At 45.2% G+C, this 17617-nt stretch overlaps 1 protein-coding gene across 1 annotated transcript in view; it reads left to right on the top strand.

The window, feature by feature from the left end:
• The window catches only part of GMDS (GDP-mannose 4,6-dehydratase), a 1419543-nt gene that overhangs the window by 1133121 nt on the left and 268805 nt on the right, over positions 1-17617 (top strand). The window contains exon 8 of the mRNA XM_069217866.1: positions 5778-5896. Coding sequence (XP_069073967.1) covers positions 5778-5896 — 119 coding nt within the window. The remainder of the gene's footprint in view (positions 1-5777; positions 5897-17617) is intronic.

Genomic DNA, 17617 nt, shown 5'->3' with positions numbered 1-17617 from the left:
AGTCTTATTCTGGGTGCTGTGTGAGTTCTAGCGAACATTTTCTGTCCTTGGAAAAGGTGGTACCCTCCTTGGCTTGACCAAGTCATTTCTAAATCATGGTTAGCAAACTGGGGGCAGAAATGATCGGTCCTGAAATGTATTTGCTTTGCTCTTTTATCTTCCCAAGTGGGAGTTGCTATTAACTTGTAATTCCATTCATACAGTTGGAAAAATGTACATAATGGGGGTACTGACACTTAAGAAAATTACAAAACAGCACCGTTGTCCCTCTCTGCTGTAAGGACTGTTTTAGTCATGCTCACTGTGTATGCAAGCGTGAGAAAGTTCTATAACATCCTTGACTCAAAGTGTCCTCTGCACTCTTGCAGGGTTTAATCCCTAAAAACACTTAATTCAGTCTTTCGTAAAAGGGTTCATGGTATGTTCTTGAATCTAATATTTTGAATGCTCCTCAAAACTAGTCTCAATTGGCATTACAACTTCAAACAACTAAATATAGCAGACAGGGGCCACAGTAGGTACATTTCCAATAACATGGATCAGTCATTTGCCATAGGAGTGAAAATGCCCCAGGTAGTGCAGCAAATCTTGAGCTTTTAGTCAACATGATCTTATGGGAGAAATTTCCCTGACCTCCCTTCCATCCCCATAAAAACACTGCGTAAGGTCAAGCTCGCTCGCAATACTTGTGAGGTGCAATACGGAGATGGTATTACAAAATGTTATATGGCTGCGTTTGATTCTCAGTCTCACATTGATATCACAGTCTGGAATGATTCTAGGGGAAGATGAAACTAGACCCCACCTATGGCGCTACAAGCCTCAGTGAGCTACAGACTGTCCTCAGAACTAGCAAATATGACCCTACTGGTGGGGTGCAGCAAAATGTCACTTCACCAAGTGCAACAGATTTCCATCCACTTGGCACAGCTGACGTCATTCTTTATCCCAAGGAAATGTATGCAGGCTTCACTTTTATTTTTAATGTTAAATATGATGTCAGTGTCTGTAGTCCACTCGAAAATTAACTGGAAACTCAGTTCGGTCCCACATATGAGTCTTTTTCGAGTTTTTAATGGGTTCTGTTAGATTAAGTTGATCCTCGTGAGTTTTCTGTCACTTAGCCTTATGATAGAAAAACGTGGGTAAATCTACAACTGCAGAAACCCCAACTTAAACCGAAAAACACCTAAGAAATCAATGACCACGGAAATCGACTAGATTTGTTTAATTAGCAGTTGAGTACAGGTGCAAACACCCTTATCCCAGTAAAATAATCTATTAGAAATATGTGTAGCTACTTAATTGGAATTTTCACCAGTGCTTTGACTGAGGATTTTGTCGTTCTCTTTGCTAGTTAGTGGAACCAGTTTTCTAAAAGACTGTGGATACTCATTGGTAGGCAGTCACTTCTTTTAGCCTTCATATTTTCTCCTCCCTCTCTTCTCCTCTCATGGTCACCACCAAAGCTGCCCTTTGGAGTGCCCCTGTCCCACTCCTCCCATCAGAAGTCCTGGTTACTGATGGTTTTCATCATTCCTATTTAAGCGGCAGTGTGGTTGGTTATTTGCTCTGTCTGAAATTGTGATTCCTCACCTTTTGCAGATTCTGATTTAAATAGGAACATGGGCAGAAGGGCCTATGCTCGCTTGCCTGCCAAAGATTGTATTTTATTGTAGATTTATATAGCGTTTACTACATCTGCGGAGAGGTCGAAGCACCTAGTAGACCAGTAAAAGGCTACTGTGTGGAGCCCAGAGTTAGTTTGTGATGCTAGTTGTAAGTTTTACACCTAGCCATATTTTATGCAAGAGTTTTAGAGTTTCTATTACAATTAGCGGCTGCTGTTTTTTTCAGTCTAGAGATGTCAGGCAAGCTAACTTTTCACTCTTAACATAAACAATTGAAGTCACTTTTTCGAGACCACTCTCCGATCTTAATAGGAGCTTTGAAGTGAATTCAGAATATATTAAAATGTGAAAAATGCAGATCCTCTGCAAAGCATCAAAAGGCTGGGAAAGCAAGTGGACATTGAAGATTGTGCATGTGCATTTCTAAAAAAAAAAAATCGCGAAGGAAATATTTGGTATTGTTCTCTAAATGCTGCAAACTTGGTTGGATTGTTGCACTCTAGGAAGTCAGCACAAAAAATATATGCTGTCCTCGCACCAAAAATGCATCCATACTAAATTACATGTTTACATAACACGTAGCAAGTGAAAACGTCGCAAACATTTAAAACCGCAAATCACACATGCACGGGTTCCAATTTATTTCCAAATCCGACATTGATTTCTAAAAACAGTAATTGACTTGCCACGTTTTGGGTGGCATATGGAAAGGGAAACTGAGCTCTCCCAAAGCTTGTATTAATCAGATTTACAGAGTATCCACGCGCATCTGGGGACCTTCTGATATTTCCTTTGAATGTGATGTGAAAAGAGCAGTGCAAACAACTCTGTGGGTGGCGGGCTGAAGTTGTTGCAGCCACTCGAATGTGGGTGTTAAGTTATTTGTTTCTTTTTTTCCCGTTCTGTTGTTGGATTTCTATGCGTTTAAAACACTATGTGTAGTTTTAATTGTGTTGCTGCCGCCCAGTGTATTCTCGGTATCTGGGTGCCGATTCTCTGAATAATTTATTAACTTATTATGAAAGTGGCTTATGTTTTTGAAGCGGGTTCTCTGTGTCCCTTCAGAGAACTTTATTTACTAACAGAGGGCACATAAGCTGCCTAGAGGATTGCTTTGTATCTTTGTGAATATCATGCATAAAACAAAATGAAAGTCAATGTCTATAATAAAAGGGTATACTGCCTGTCCTATTAGCTAGCATATGCATAGGCCAGGTTGACAAAGAGGGCGTCTGGGTGAAGTTGCTTCTTTGGGGCTGTTTGAGACATGGTGGACTGGAGGAGGTTGGGGAATCTTATACTGTGTTTCAGACCAGCTTGGAGTTCAGCCAGCATGCAAGGTGGCCCCTTAATCAGTGGTACCTGATGCAGGGCCGACTGGTACCCTTTGAAATTGGTGGGGCGAGTGAAGTGCCCTGCCACTTCCCAAAAAACAAAACACCTTCTCCCTCCAAACCCCCAGAGTAAACCACCCTTACCTCTCCCTCCAAAAGCCCAAATAAACACATATCCACGAACTATAAAATAAAACACAACCACTACACTTACATGCATTACACATTTATAGTAAATAAAATAAAATGGTATGTACCCACGGGTTGTGTGTCCTCATTGGTGTTCTTCTGCTGTCTAATGTTTGAAGAGCTCCCTTAAGCAATCCAGACGCTGCTCTCATGCTGCTAACCACTATTGTACATACTTAGGGGTTGCCCAATAATAAACCACTTGAGTCTTGGGCATTACAAAACCATAAACAAATCCACTCTTGAGGGATCAACTGATTAACATTTCCTAAGAGAATAATACATCAATTATTATTGTACTGATTTCATTTCAGTCATCAACTACTCACATAGAACTCAGTAAGATATCCACCAAGAAACCATGTTATTCCATCTCATTTTATCTCAGTATACAAAGCAAACTATTTCTCTTTCATCATCTTTTCTCAGCCTAGCGAGAAAAGATTTTGCGAATCCTATGAGCTGTATGAGAGAAGGGAATACCCTCAGAAAGGGATAGTCATGGATACATGATCCTCATTTGTTCTGAAGAAGCCAGGAGTGAAAAGGCCGAAATGCATCAACAGTTTTGTACCAGGAGTCCCTGCTTAATGTATGATAAAGAGAAATAGTGGCAAAGCCCATCAGTCTTTATTCCACAGTGTTAGACAACAACAGTGGATGTTCAGATGGTGAACTCCCTGACTAGATGGACCTGGATATTCTGATATATGTGTACAATGGCTGCCAAGTAAAATAAAGATATAAGCATAATGTACAGAGGAATGGATACAAGATTTAGGTCCCTCAAGAGTCTAATTGTATATGGTCTCATGCTGTTAACCAGCATGAGAGAAGCGCCTGAATTGGATGCAGCGGGCAGGCTGGACGATCCTTCAGGCCCTGTAGATGTGTGCTTGGTCTCCACCCAGTTTTCTAGCACTGCTAGGTGGAGGGCTTCAAAGTGCGCATGTCACTTTGGCCGGCACAAGACAGTGAGCCAAAGTGACATGCGCACTTTGGAGTGTCCAGTCAGCCCTGCGTCTGTCCTCCATGCTGCCAATCAGCAGCAGAGGACATGCCCTGCATGTCACTGGGCTGCTGCAATGCGCACATCAGCTTGCAGTGGGGGGAGGGGAGGGTGACACTTGAAGAAACTACCACTGCTGGCTTCATAACACCAGTCACCATTTAATGTCTGTTGAGCTGTGTACTTTTCAGGAGTCTTCTGCTGAGTAGGTGGTCTGGCTGTGCTCGAAGGTATAGATTAAATGTGTTCTGGCATATTGGTCCTGGACCGCTGAGTGACTTAACTTCCTCATGCTTTCGTCATCTGAATCTGTTAACTGATCAGTTCGTGTTGAGTACATAGTCCGGAGGAAAACGTCTATCAGCGACTGCCAGGCTTCTGTGGCCCTTTTAAGATTTATGTGACCAGATTGTCTTTGTTCTCTGTAAGCACATTGCATTGCTTTTGATTCAAAGACAAGGACCCAATAATTTGCAGGGTTCTGAACACATGGGTAGGACCCAACACAAGGCATGGTGTCGCCTTCCTGAAGACTTCGCTCCTATACTCACATTGATTTGCTGGCAAGGGCTTCCAGGTCATAGGGCTGGAACACAATAGCACTCTCTGATACTGCCTCTTGTGTAGGACATCATCTGCTATTAGTATGGCCATGTAACGTTGACAGTTGCCTGAGATACCTCATCACTTATTATTGTAGTTTCTATTTCAGAACCAAGTCATTCCATGATGCATGTTATGGGCACGTTGTTGTGATCTGCCTATTGTTGATGGGCAGTATCACGTTCAATGAGAGGTGGGTTTACTATTTTGGTGTTGGTCTGTCAGAGTGCTTTTACCAACTGCATACACCTCTTATGATACTAACATGCCCACTGACCACCGATTAGGGATAGTCAGGGCCTAGTACTGTTGATTTCATGAATTTTTTTTGCTCAATTGGTGTAGGTTAGATGTTCTGTCAGATGGGCTTTGTTGATTTTCTGTACACAGTGTATCTTGGTGGCAAATGCTGTCTGGGTTTGTATAATAGCCAGCTATATGGCACATCTGGTGTGTGTGGCATGTGCTGTCTAATGTGTCTAGGTGTATGTGTATGTACTGTTTCATGGTAGCATGTTTTTTGAGTTTTTCCTTTTGAATTTATCTATATTAGAAAAACTTTACATTAAATAAACATAATTGGGCCAAGGCTAGTAATTTGGATTTTTATATGACAACTTATGCAACCTTCTGAAGACAGGGATACGACCTACTGCTCCTTCTTTGTGACAGAACTGCAAGCACAATTGTAAATATGTGCAGAACCCATGTGACTTTACAAACACTCAGGTTTCACCTTCTGCTCCTACTGCTTAAAGGGGAATTTTATGTAGGTGTTCACACCTCTAACACTTCTCATGTTCATAAAGGCTCTCAAATGTGGAGTCAACGAGCCCTAGTTAGGTTATGCCTAAACCCACAGTCCGACTCAGCACCCGGTTGATTTGTTTCTCTATATCCTGTCTCTGCTGATTTTACTTCTTGGAATATTTGTTTGTTTCTAGGGTGTGGAAGTGAAGTAAATACTGTGTCTCACAGATCAGCTAATTGTGTTTTTTCCTCTCTCCCTAGGCTATGTGGATGATGCTACAATCTGATGAACCTGAAGATTTTGTCATAGCTACTGGGGAAGTGCACAGCGTGCGCGAGTTTGTGGAGAAAGCCTTCATGCACATTGGAAAAACTATTGTGTGAGTAGTAGCATATGTGAAAATATTGGCTTACAGAATATTGCTGTATTTCCAAAGTTTGGGAAATGTTTAAAAACAGCAGAACAATAGAAGATGTGCCACTTAAGGTGGTCTACTTCATCCTCCTGTAATCCTACTGCCCTTTCTATAAATGGACTTTACAAACCCTTTATGGGTGATCTAGGACTGTTAGTAGGGCCACCACCCCACTCTAAATAATTATGGTTACTGTTTCCAGTCCCGGAGTGTTTTCTGCTACACTAATGCTTTCTAGGTTGTGTAGTCTTGTTTTGCATTCATTAAACCAAAACTGATTAGACTAACACACCTGAAATCAGTGATTTGTATGTGAAAAGTTCAGGACTGGAGGCAGTGTGTTTAATGATCTGAAGTGAGGTGTAGTCATGCTAACTGGCATTAATCCACCCTAGCACTGCAATGCCTAGTGGGCACCCCGGAATGGGGGCTCTCAGCTGAATTCTGAGATAGTGACTAGAAAATTCAATAGTGCCAAACAAAGGTGCTGTAAGTCACCATCAAAGACAAAAAAGAGGAAAAAGGGATTTAAAATTGGTTATTCATCCATAAACTTCATCATTTAATCGGTCAAATGTAACAAGGATGAAGACCAAGGTTAAAAACAATTTTGAAAGTAAGGTTGAGGGTTATGCTCATACGCCTTTAAAAAATGAATAGATGTATTAGAGAGTCCTACAAATTATAAGGCACCTCTATATGGTCGACATGTTTCGCGTCTGTTGGTCTATACAGATCCACTGACGCTTCATCAGGACCCGCGTAACTATATAAGTAAACCTCTTTAGAAATATATGGAAACCGGTCACTTAAGTTGACTGGTAATACCGGTACCCTGAAAACCAAAGAAAAAAACGCAAAAAAACCATAAAACAAATTTCACTGTTATAATGTATCACAAAAGTTCTGATAAGAAATGGCGCAGCCACACTTTGGTCAATAACAATGAAAGGGACATCACACAAAGAAGATGCTTACCACCCCCTACTCGAGAACAGGTTCCATGGGTAAGGCGTCTCTAGGACTCATGGTGACACTAATTGTGAATAAAAGTAAAAATATAAAGAGAAGGAATGATTCCATAGTATAACCTAAAGGAAAAGATGAATGACAGATAACTATCCAAAAGTTTGCCTTAGTAGTATTGTAGAATGTCTTGGGTTGTTAAAAAAGGCTACAGGGTGCCGCAAATAACATTATTTGTGATCAAAGATAGATTATTACCCAAACATGTAGTCAACATAATGCAAATGCGATCGCATGTCGAGGAGAAACACAGTGTATACTATTCAAAGTGCCCCCAGAAAAAATTATGAGCAAAAAGGCATGTTGTGAGACAGTAAAAACCGAGTGTAAAAAGATCGGCAAATGATACTGGCCAATAAGCTCGTGGTTCTAATGCTAAAAAATATTCACGCACTCGCCATGCCGCCGAAATGGTGTAAAAGTGAAAAGAGACATACCAAGTAGAAAAAGGGGGGTCCCGACGTTCTCACTCGAACGTCAAGGACCGGTACTTACATATTTAATCACTGGTGCTGTACTCGGACCTACCCTCGGAGACTGCCTCCCGACAACAACCGGGTCGGGAGTTCTCCGAACTCTTAAATAGACGCTGCTAGACTCAGCGCGTCTCTTGGCAGCGCGTCTATTTTGGGCAAAATAAAGAAAGGACTAAATGCGTCCAAAAGAAAGCAGAGGTCGAAGAAGGACTACCAGTGCGGAGGCACTTGTAGTTCAGGACCTCGCAGACATGATAATGAAAGGTAGGCCAAATCCACAATAAATACTAATAGTAGTGTCGTGCCAAACGAGGAGTACATCAATTATCAATGTTCTTAAAACTCGTGGGACCAGAGTTGTATATCAATCTTAAAAATGATGATGCTAGTCATCCAGAGTGATGCTTGAGGGCTCTCGCTCCTGAGATTACAGGTTTTCCCTGTCTTCATTTTCTTTTCTCTGATTTTGGAACAGTGTACCTGTATATAGTTACTATTATTGGGAGATTGTACACTGGACCAGTAACACTCTATGTCCCTCCTCTTTGTGTTAGCATTAATCCACCCTATACACGCAGGGGCTCTTGTGTAGATTCAGTACAGATTGCCAACGCTGTCAGTCCTCAGTTCACCCACCACTGGGTCAGAGAAAGTCAAGATGCTATGGAGAACAAGGTTACCTAGTCGTTTAACTCTATAGTTGCATAGTTAGTACATAGATGAGCTATGGCTTGGCTGAATTGCAACTGCAATATATTAGTCTAATGTTTTTGATTATCTAGCCGCAAATGTCTTGCCTACAATAGACTGTAAGACTTCACATCTGCTTTATTTAAGTATCACTTCTATTTGTGTTGGTAGAGTCTAGCATTATGTTAGGATAATTGATGCAAGTTTGTTTTTCTATGTTCCGACGTTGTTTTCTTACTATTCTGTTTGAGCCCTGCAGACCAATAAGATAAGTCGACCTGGCAAGCATGAAAGTGAAAAGTGCGGGTTATGAACTTTTAGTTGCACCAGCCTTTCCTGCAATACAAGTGAACACACTACAACATAGACCTCTTTTCACAAGCGCTGATTGAACAATCCATTATGTTGCATTTTGTTTGCCTGATGTAAAGTTGGCTTCCAGTGATGTTGTTTGACTAGTGCCATCATGCTTGAACACGAAAATGTGCTTGGTGATGAACAGCCGAGCTTTCACAATAACAGAATAGAATGAATCCATGTCTAGAAACCTCTGGATCTGCACTTGATGATTTTGAATCCCAGCGGGATTCCCAGACATCCATCGCTCAGAGTAAGGTCAATTTTGTACACTTAATTGTGAAAATAGTAACACCTGTTATGTACAGCACTTAAGAAAAGCATATGAATGACATGACACCCCTATAGAAACATTATACTTGTTTTTATTATTAAATCATAATTTTCTTATGTGTGTCTTTGAACACGTTTACCTTTGGTTCTACCACCGAGTTGTTTTTGCCCTTTAGTACTTATAGATTCTTGGTCCAATAGCCTGTTTTTGTACTATCTTAAATTGAGTGATGAACTGGTTGGACCCTTTTAAAGAAATGCTGTACTTTCACTGTTGACACAATGAGTTTCTAGTATGCCTCTCCCTCAGTGATGTTAGAATGGGACTTTCACACATGTGTATGAACTAGTGTCTGTTTCAGCAAGTCATTGTGAGAGTCATTGCACAAATCACTAATGGGCACTGCTTGAACTGACACAAAGGGATGAAATAAGACGAAACACTGGAGGTAGAATGGACTTTCACTACCCATTGACCCCTTTATCTGCAGGCCAGTTAGTCTGGCTATGAGGGAGTGCTTTGATAGTAGGGATGAAGGATGAGAGCAATAGGCCTACGTTGAATGCGCCAACCCTTACAACGTAAGCTTATTGAAGCTAGACAAGAAACAATAAGAGGTCGGTTTTGAAGGCTCCTGTGGCTTCAATACAGCCCTCTTTGTATTATAAATAATAGAGCTGTTGGTGTGAAATAGTCCCTCCTGCACTACAACGCAAGCACTCGAGTGGAGGTGGGAGGATACAGCCAATGGCATTAGGTGTGAGGTGACCACTCTACTGGTCTGAGTCAATGGCTGAAAGAGGCTGGTTTGAAAAAGCCAGTGGTAGAAAGGTGCAGATTCCAAGCCTGCTTTATGTACATAGAAAGCAATAGATCGGTCTGACAACAGCATTGTCAAAAATTCGATCAGAAGCGGTCTCTGATGTCGTGTACCATTGTTAAGTCCAGTGTGCATCTTTACTCCTGTTTCCCGTCTTGCTACTGTGTTGTGAGAATTTCTTATTTTTCATTTTTCACCATTCCTTGAATTTCTCAGAATTCAACTCCTCCTGCTTTCTGATGGGCCTTTGGACAGATGTGTTAGTTTCATAGATTAAATCAGCCGTCTAAAGTAACTTTTTTCAGACTCTGCCTTTGTACTATTTTGTGAGTGACACTAAAATTCTACTTATGAGCGTTTCCCTTGCCAGTATTCCTACAAATTCTGTTTTTTGATAAGTCACTCTTGGTAATGTCTTCGTGAATAATTTCCAGTCTCCCACCCTGGTCTCCTGCACGTGGCATGAATCAGAATAGGAAATGTTCCAGGGAAGGGTCAGTGTTTAGGGCTCTGTGTCTAACTTGATGGACCTGCCCCCATCAGTTGTTAGCGCTGCTAGATCTCTGCCAACACGGCATGCTCATTCCCCTCGGGGTAAAAGGCTTTTCAGTGGCTGCAGGTACTGTAAATGTAGGTCATTAATCTTGTATGAAAGACTTCTAATTATTCTTTTCCCTTCCCTGGTAAAATTCCAGATTGAAATATTTATTTAATCAATCTTTTATAGTAAAGTGGAAGACAGAGGTCAAAAAGCCTATTTGGTAACTTCCAAATGGTGTTGGTGATTTGTGAATTCCACATGAAACATTTAAACTGAATTAAATGTGCAGTTGGTGTTGGGTCCCCTCGTTAGATGTTCATGAGCACCATGGATGATTATTACTCCATAATAATGCTGAACAAAACAAACAGACACATTCTACATTTCCCTTTGTCTAAAGTTTTTGCTAATGACACATTTTGACCCTCATCATGAGATTGGTGGTAAATCCCGCTTACCACCGTGGTGACGGCCACCTACCTACCGCCACATTGGCGAATACCCATTCTCCATTATCTGACACACACACACCAATCTGACAGAATACTGACACATTCGCAAATCCGCCAGCCCAAAGGTCAGTGTTAGTGTTGGTACCAACACCCATACCATTCCACCAAAGGAACAATGCCCCCACATCATGACCCACGAATCACCACGGCTGACATTCAATGGCGGTAAACCATTGGCGGTACACACCGGCACGCTCTGAATGGACACCCAAATACTAAACTACACAATATTGGACAATACCAAAAACACATACCTGACACACCACACACACACACACCCACCCACAGCACTATAAACCACACACTCACATTACCCACAACCCTTTACAAATACAAATTATTGCCACCAGACTGACACCAAGACCTCTGCGACAACTACACACACACACACACACACACACACACACACACACACACCATGTACACCCATACATCCCTCACCCCCCCCTGTCACACACACCCAACCACAGCGCCCAACACCCACACGCTTACACCACACAACATCCATGTTCCCACAAAGGCACCCCCGTTTCACAGATGAGGAGTTGCAGGTCATAGTGGAGGAAATGGTCAGGGTAGAGCCACAGCTGTTGGGAGCACAGGTACAGCAAATATCCATTGCCATGAAGATGAAGCTATGGCAGAGAATCGTGGACAGGGTGAACACCGTGGGACAGCACCTAAGAACAAGAGACAACATCAGGAAGAGGTGGAATGACCTACAGGGGAAGGTACTTTCCATGGCAGCAAGGCACCAGCTTGCCATGCAGAGGACTGGCTGTGGACCCCCACCTCCTCCTCCACAGCTCATATCATGGGAGGAGCATGTCTTGGCAATACTGCATCCTGAGGGACTCACTGGAGTTTCCGGAGGGCCGGACACTGGTGAGTCAACATTTACTACTTATCACCCCCTATACCTGCATGCCATCTCAAACCCTCCCCCTCACTTCCATCACTCCACTCCATCCCACACACTGCACCTCACATATGACTAACCCCAGTGCCAAGTCCTGCATGCCATACCAATGCATGGACAGCCCTCCCAGCCCTGCATGTACACCAATTAGAAAAGCATGCACAGCATGGAGAACTAACAATCCCACAATACATCACCATACACAAACCAACGTGGCAGGGCAACAATATAGGGGAAGCTAGGGATGTACAATATGTCATATACATGAAGCATAATACATCACTTACATCCCCACAGGTGCCCCAGCCAATCTCAGTGGTGAGGAGGTGCCACAACTAACTAGTCCCCCAACAGAAAATGCCCCCAGTGATGACAGTAACTCTGGATTTCAGGATCTGGATGAACTACCTGGCCCATCAGGGACCACTGGTCAGTCGGTCACCCAAGCCCACTCACTGTCCACCACAGAGCCTCCCCCATCAGTATCCAACACCACAGTACCCACCCAGCATCTCCACACCTCTGCCCCCAGGGCACATCAATCAGCATTGTGCCCACCTGTACAGGGACCCCAGTCCACACTTCGTACTCAAGACAATCATGGACCTGGGGTCAGTGGTAGTGGGCACACTGTTCAGGGGACACAGGCACAGGCCAACAGGGGCACTGGGAGACCTGCTGTGCCCCGGGGGAGGACAGGACCAGGGAACCGACTCTCCAGGAGGCATTCTCCAAGATCCTGGGAGCCTACCAACATTCCCAGAACACAATGGGCCAGATCCTTGACAACGTGCAGGAGAACAGGCGGCTGCAGGAGGGACAGTATCAAGGGATCAGGGAGGACTAGCAGGCTATTACCACCACCCTGATCTCCATAGCAGGGGTGCTGGCAGAAATGGCCAACATCATGAGGTAATGCAGCTAGTGGAGATGAGGCCCTGCCACAGGACCCACAGGCCACCAGCACCCCTCCACCTGCAGAAGGTGAACCACCCCGCAGACGGTCCCTGCGAACCAGACAGAAGCCAGAGACACTTACCAAGACCACTGCCAGGAAATGAGCCTCTCCTGATTCTCCCCCTTGTGTCCCACCCTGTCAACTTGTCCACTTTGAACTGCTTTTGCTCCCCTTCCTATGGCCCCTTGGACACTGGACCTCTGCTACAAACAGACTGGAACAATGTCCTCTACTGTCACCCCATTACATTGCACTTTTCAGTGAATTTTTTTCACTGCAATAAACACCCTTGAACACAACTTGAGTGATACTGTTTTATGTGTTGAAAATGTGCATCTGTGGGAACAGTCACATCTAGTGCAAATGATCTGAACACTGAAAGCATACAAATAATGACGTGTAGCTATATGCAGTAAACAAATCAGGACACTGTTGTCATATCACCAACATCTGTAAAAGGACAGGCCATAGGTGACAGTAAGTTGAGATGCAAAGGACGTGAATGCCTTCATGCTACAGTCACACTGAAAACATCAATAGTCATAGTAATGGTCAGTTGCACTGTCTCACCTGTGTGTCATTGAAAGTATTGACGTATAACAGATGTTCTGTTGTCCACATCCTCATCCTCTGCCTCCTCATCCTTACTGTCCTCAGGGTCCACTGCTGCCACAGGGTCACCTCCAGTCCCCTCCTCCTGCAGAAAAGGCACATGTCATCTGAGGGCCAGATTGTGCAACATGCAGCATATGTGTACCGTCAGTGGCCCCAATAATATTGTGTATATGTCCTATTGCATAGAATCTGGCCTTCACAGTGGCCAAATCTTCCACCTGTGGAAAAGAAATGTAGCTGCACATGTGTTTCACCAAGGCATACAATACCCTTGCCAGCATGATCGAGAACATTGGTTGTGACATTTCTGCTGCCAAGCCCATTGTCACCTGGAAAGAACCAGTTGCCAGGAAATGGAGCATTGATAGAACCTGCACAAGAGGGGAGGATCCCAGTGAGATGACAGATTGCTGATATCAGGTCAGGCTCCAGTTGTGCACATAGCTCTGTTATTGTGGCCCTGTCCAGTCTATAGGTGAGTATAATGTGCCTGTCCTCCAGTGTACCAAGACCACAAGAGGTCTGTATACAGGGGTTTGTCTCCTCCTCCTATTCATCCGCAGTGGTAGGTATCTAAGGGACACAAGAGTGAGAAGGTCATCACAATTTGAACAATGGAACCACCACCTCAGTGTTCATACAGCATTAATGTGATGGGACAGTGGGAATGGCAATGTATGTGCAATTTTCAGCAATGGCGCAGTTATGGAAGATCTGTATGTAGTCTACCACCATGAAATGGCGACCGCCTGTCCTATACATAGGGACAGGTGGAAGTGAGGTAACTCCGCCAACGTTGGATGTCGTGGTGGAAGGCGGTCTTGCATCGCCATACAATTCCTCATTGACTAATATGGGGCTGTATGGAGTACAGTGGCCAATGGGTATCAGCGGTGACGGTGTAGACCGCCGCGGATGTGACTGCCATTTTCTGTCTATAACCTCACTTGATTCCTGACTTTCCACAGGAGAACACCTATACTGCGTGTGCTGCTGTGGCCTGTGTCTGGAACCTACCATGGCCCGTGTAACCGGGGAAAGGGCCCCTGCCTTCACTTCGAAGGAGTTTGAGTGCTTGGCGGATGGGGTCCTACCCCAATATGGACAGCTGTATGGGCCTCCAGACCAACAGGTGAGTAGACCTTGGGCACGATGCATGTGGTAATGTTACATGGAGATGTGTGTGCAGGCATCGTGTCATTTTGGGGAGAGATATCTGTTGGTAGTGTACATGGTGGGCAATGGGCGATGTGTGTGCCAATGGAGTTGGAAACAAGATTTATGGGCCATATGTGTGATAGGCTGGATTGTATGTGTAATGCTATCCTCCTGTCCGTATCACCTCTGCAAATCAACCCCCATCAAAAGAAGGGATTTTGGCGTGCCATCGCCAAGGACATGCGGACCCTGGGGGGGTCTACAGTAGGAGGAGCACCCACTGAAGGAAACGGTTGGAGGACCTGAGACGCTGGGCACAGAAGACCGCGGAGGCCCAGCTGGGGATGGCCTCCCAACGAAGAAGGGGTGCCCATTGGAACTTGACCCCCATGATAGCCCGCATACTGGCGGTGGCCTACCTAAAGCTGGATGGGCGCATGAGGGCATCACAGCAGCCACAAGGGGGTGAGTACAGTGGGTGTTACTACAATAATTGGTAGGTGGCATGGGATCAGGGTGGTGGGTGTGAGTTAGTCTGTGCCCCTTAATGCCAGGTCAGAGTTTTCAGCGTGATCCAGCTCAAGGGTAATGGTTGTCTAGCAAATTCAGATAACCTAGCTCGGTTGCATTCCATGTCAGTTAGGGCTTTGTGGGTCCCAGGAGGGGTGCAGTTGGCGTTGGTTGGCCCTCATCTTGCAACTGTGCTGTTGGTGCTATAATTGACCCAATGCCCCCCATCCCCTTTCTCCTTCTGTCATCCTGTTCATGGGTGCATTAACATTATCTGGCAGAGGAGCAGGGGCACAGGTGACCGAGGGAGGTGCATCCCACAGGACCCAGGAGGCAGAGTCCACCCACGCCGAGGGAACTAGTGGGACGGAGGGCGAGGGGAGCACCACAGCAGAGACAGGAGGTGACAACACAGACTCGGATTCCTCCTCTGATGACAGCTCCCTGGTGGTGGCGAACACCTCTGTGACCACCACAGCTGCAGGTACAACCGCCAACCCCCATACCAGCACCGCCCTCCCAGTAGCCCCTCACAGACTTGCCCGTGACCTCTCACCCAGGAGGGCGGTCATCTCCTTCGCCCCAGGCACCTCAGGCCCTGACCCAGTGAGCCCTGCTGCCCTGGGTGAGGAGGCTATTGACCTTCTGAGATCCATCTCTGTAGGGCAGTCAACCATTGTGAATGCCATCAGGGGCTGGCATCCCAGATGCAGCAATGACGTGCATTCCTGGAGGGCATCCACGGTGGATTGGCTACCCAACAGAGATCGATTCAGGTTCTGGCCTCCTCTCTAATGGCAGCTATTGACCCTGTTTCTACTGTCTTCCCCCCAACTACCACTTCCCAGTCCCAGTTTCCTCAACCCTAACCCATTCCATGCACACATATAGACGACCATGCACACAAGACATCACACAAGAGTGGCACAGTCAAACACATACACCACACTTCAGTCCACAAGCACTCACACAAACACCAGACAGTTGCACACACATCCACTGTCTCCCCCTCCTCCACCACCTCCCTCTCAGTCACGTCCACACTCACACCTGCATGCACTGCTTCAACAGCCACCACCAGCATCACCACACCAAGCAGCACACACACACTTCACTAGCAGACACCTCCACAACATCCATCCACGCATCCCATGTATCCTCTCTCACCCTGTCTGCCCCCCCCAAAGGACACAAACGCAGGCACTCAGACACCCGACAGCCATCCACCTCACATCAGCATACTGCCCATGCACCTGCACCTAAGTCCAGCAGATGTACTCCTCCAATAGCCACTCCCTCAACCTCCACTCCCATACCTCATCCCGCCCCACCGTACCTAAGAAGCTTTTCCTTGCCCAACTTGACCTTTCTCTCCCCCCAATCCTGCCCATAAGAGCAGGGTCCCAACGACCCAGCCCAGCACCTCAACCAAACAGTCCACAGGGACAGTGGAGACACCTCCTAGTCGTGGAGGCAAGACAGTGAAGGATCCTGCTCCACTAGCCAGAAAGGAAAGGATCCCACTCCACCAGCTAATAGGGGTAAGGTTCCCACTCAACCACCAATGACAGAAAAGGTTCCCACTCTACCACCTATGACAGGAGAGGTTCCCACTCTACCACCAATGACAGGAGAGGTTCCCAATGACAGACAAGAAGCCCTCCCCTCCAGCTGGGACACAGCAGCCCACACCTCCAGCAGAGGCTGCCCAGGAGACACCTCCAACAGCAGAGACAATGCAGACCTCACGTTAGTGTTTCAGGTAGAGCATGACGTAGAAAAGCATTGGGAAGACTTGAAGTTCCGGTTCCATTGTGGCGTCGATCTTCTGTGTGTCTTTGTTGGTGAGACTTTGGTCTTTTGTGATGTATTTCCACCAGGCTTTTGTTGGCATTGGTACTGCCCTGGAAATCGTTGCAGTTTGCAGTGTCATGATATGGTGGGCGGTATCTTGTCTTCCCCCTGGCTGTTGATGGCTACCGCCGTGATGCGTGGTGTTAATGCCCTGGCGGATGCTGTGGTACATTGACTGTCTATGGGAGTTATCACCGCCATAGTCTTAATTTGGCAGTAATTACCGCCAGCCTGTTGGCAGTATTACCGCCACTTTAACAGCCACCGCCAGTCTCATAATGACCACCTTAGTTATAATAAGTCTCACTCAAGCTATGTATATTTAAATCCAAAAGAAGGGAAACCACTGCACTCAGTTTCATCGAATAGCCAATATTATTCCAAGTCGGAAACAACCAACGCATTTCAACTCCAAAAGATTCTTGCTCAAGGTTGACAAGTCCCTCCTTCATTACCATTATATACTATTTTCACAGATAGCCCATAATGAGGCATTCTGGGACATGTGGTTCCAAAAGAGGAAAAGGGGGAAAGTATAGTTGTTTTTCATAAAATACACATTAACCCCTTCGCTGCCAGGCCTTTTCCCCCTCCTGTGCCGAGCCTTTTTTTGGCTATTTGGTGCAGTTCGCGCTTAGGCCCTCATAACTTTTTGTTCACATAAGCTACCCACGCCAAATTTGCGTCCTTTTTTTCCAACATCCTAGGGATTCTAGAGGTACCCAGACTTTGTGGGTTCCCCAGACGGAGGCCAAGAAATTAGCCAAAATACAGTGAAAAATTTGTTTTTTTTTAAAAAATGGGAAAAAGGGGCTGCAGAGGAAGGCTTGTGGTTTTTTCCCTGAAAATGGCATCAACAAAGGGTTTGCGGTGCTAAAATCACCAGCTTCCCAGCTTTCATGAACAGGCAGACTTGAATCAGAAAACCCAATTTTTCAACACAATTTTGGCATCTAGATTGGCGTGCAGCATTCA

This window comes from Pleurodeles waltl, chromosome 2_1, assembly GCF_031143425.1.
Source record: "Pleurodeles waltl isolate 20211129_DDA chromosome 2_1, aPleWal1.hap1.20221129, whole genome shotgun sequence".
Taxonomy (NCBI): domain Eukaryota; kingdom Metazoa; phylum Chordata; class Amphibia; order Caudata; family Salamandridae; genus Pleurodeles; species Pleurodeles waltl.
The sequence above is the reverse complement of the archived record's forward strand: the minus strand, read 5'-3'. Positions and strand labels throughout refer to the sequence as shown.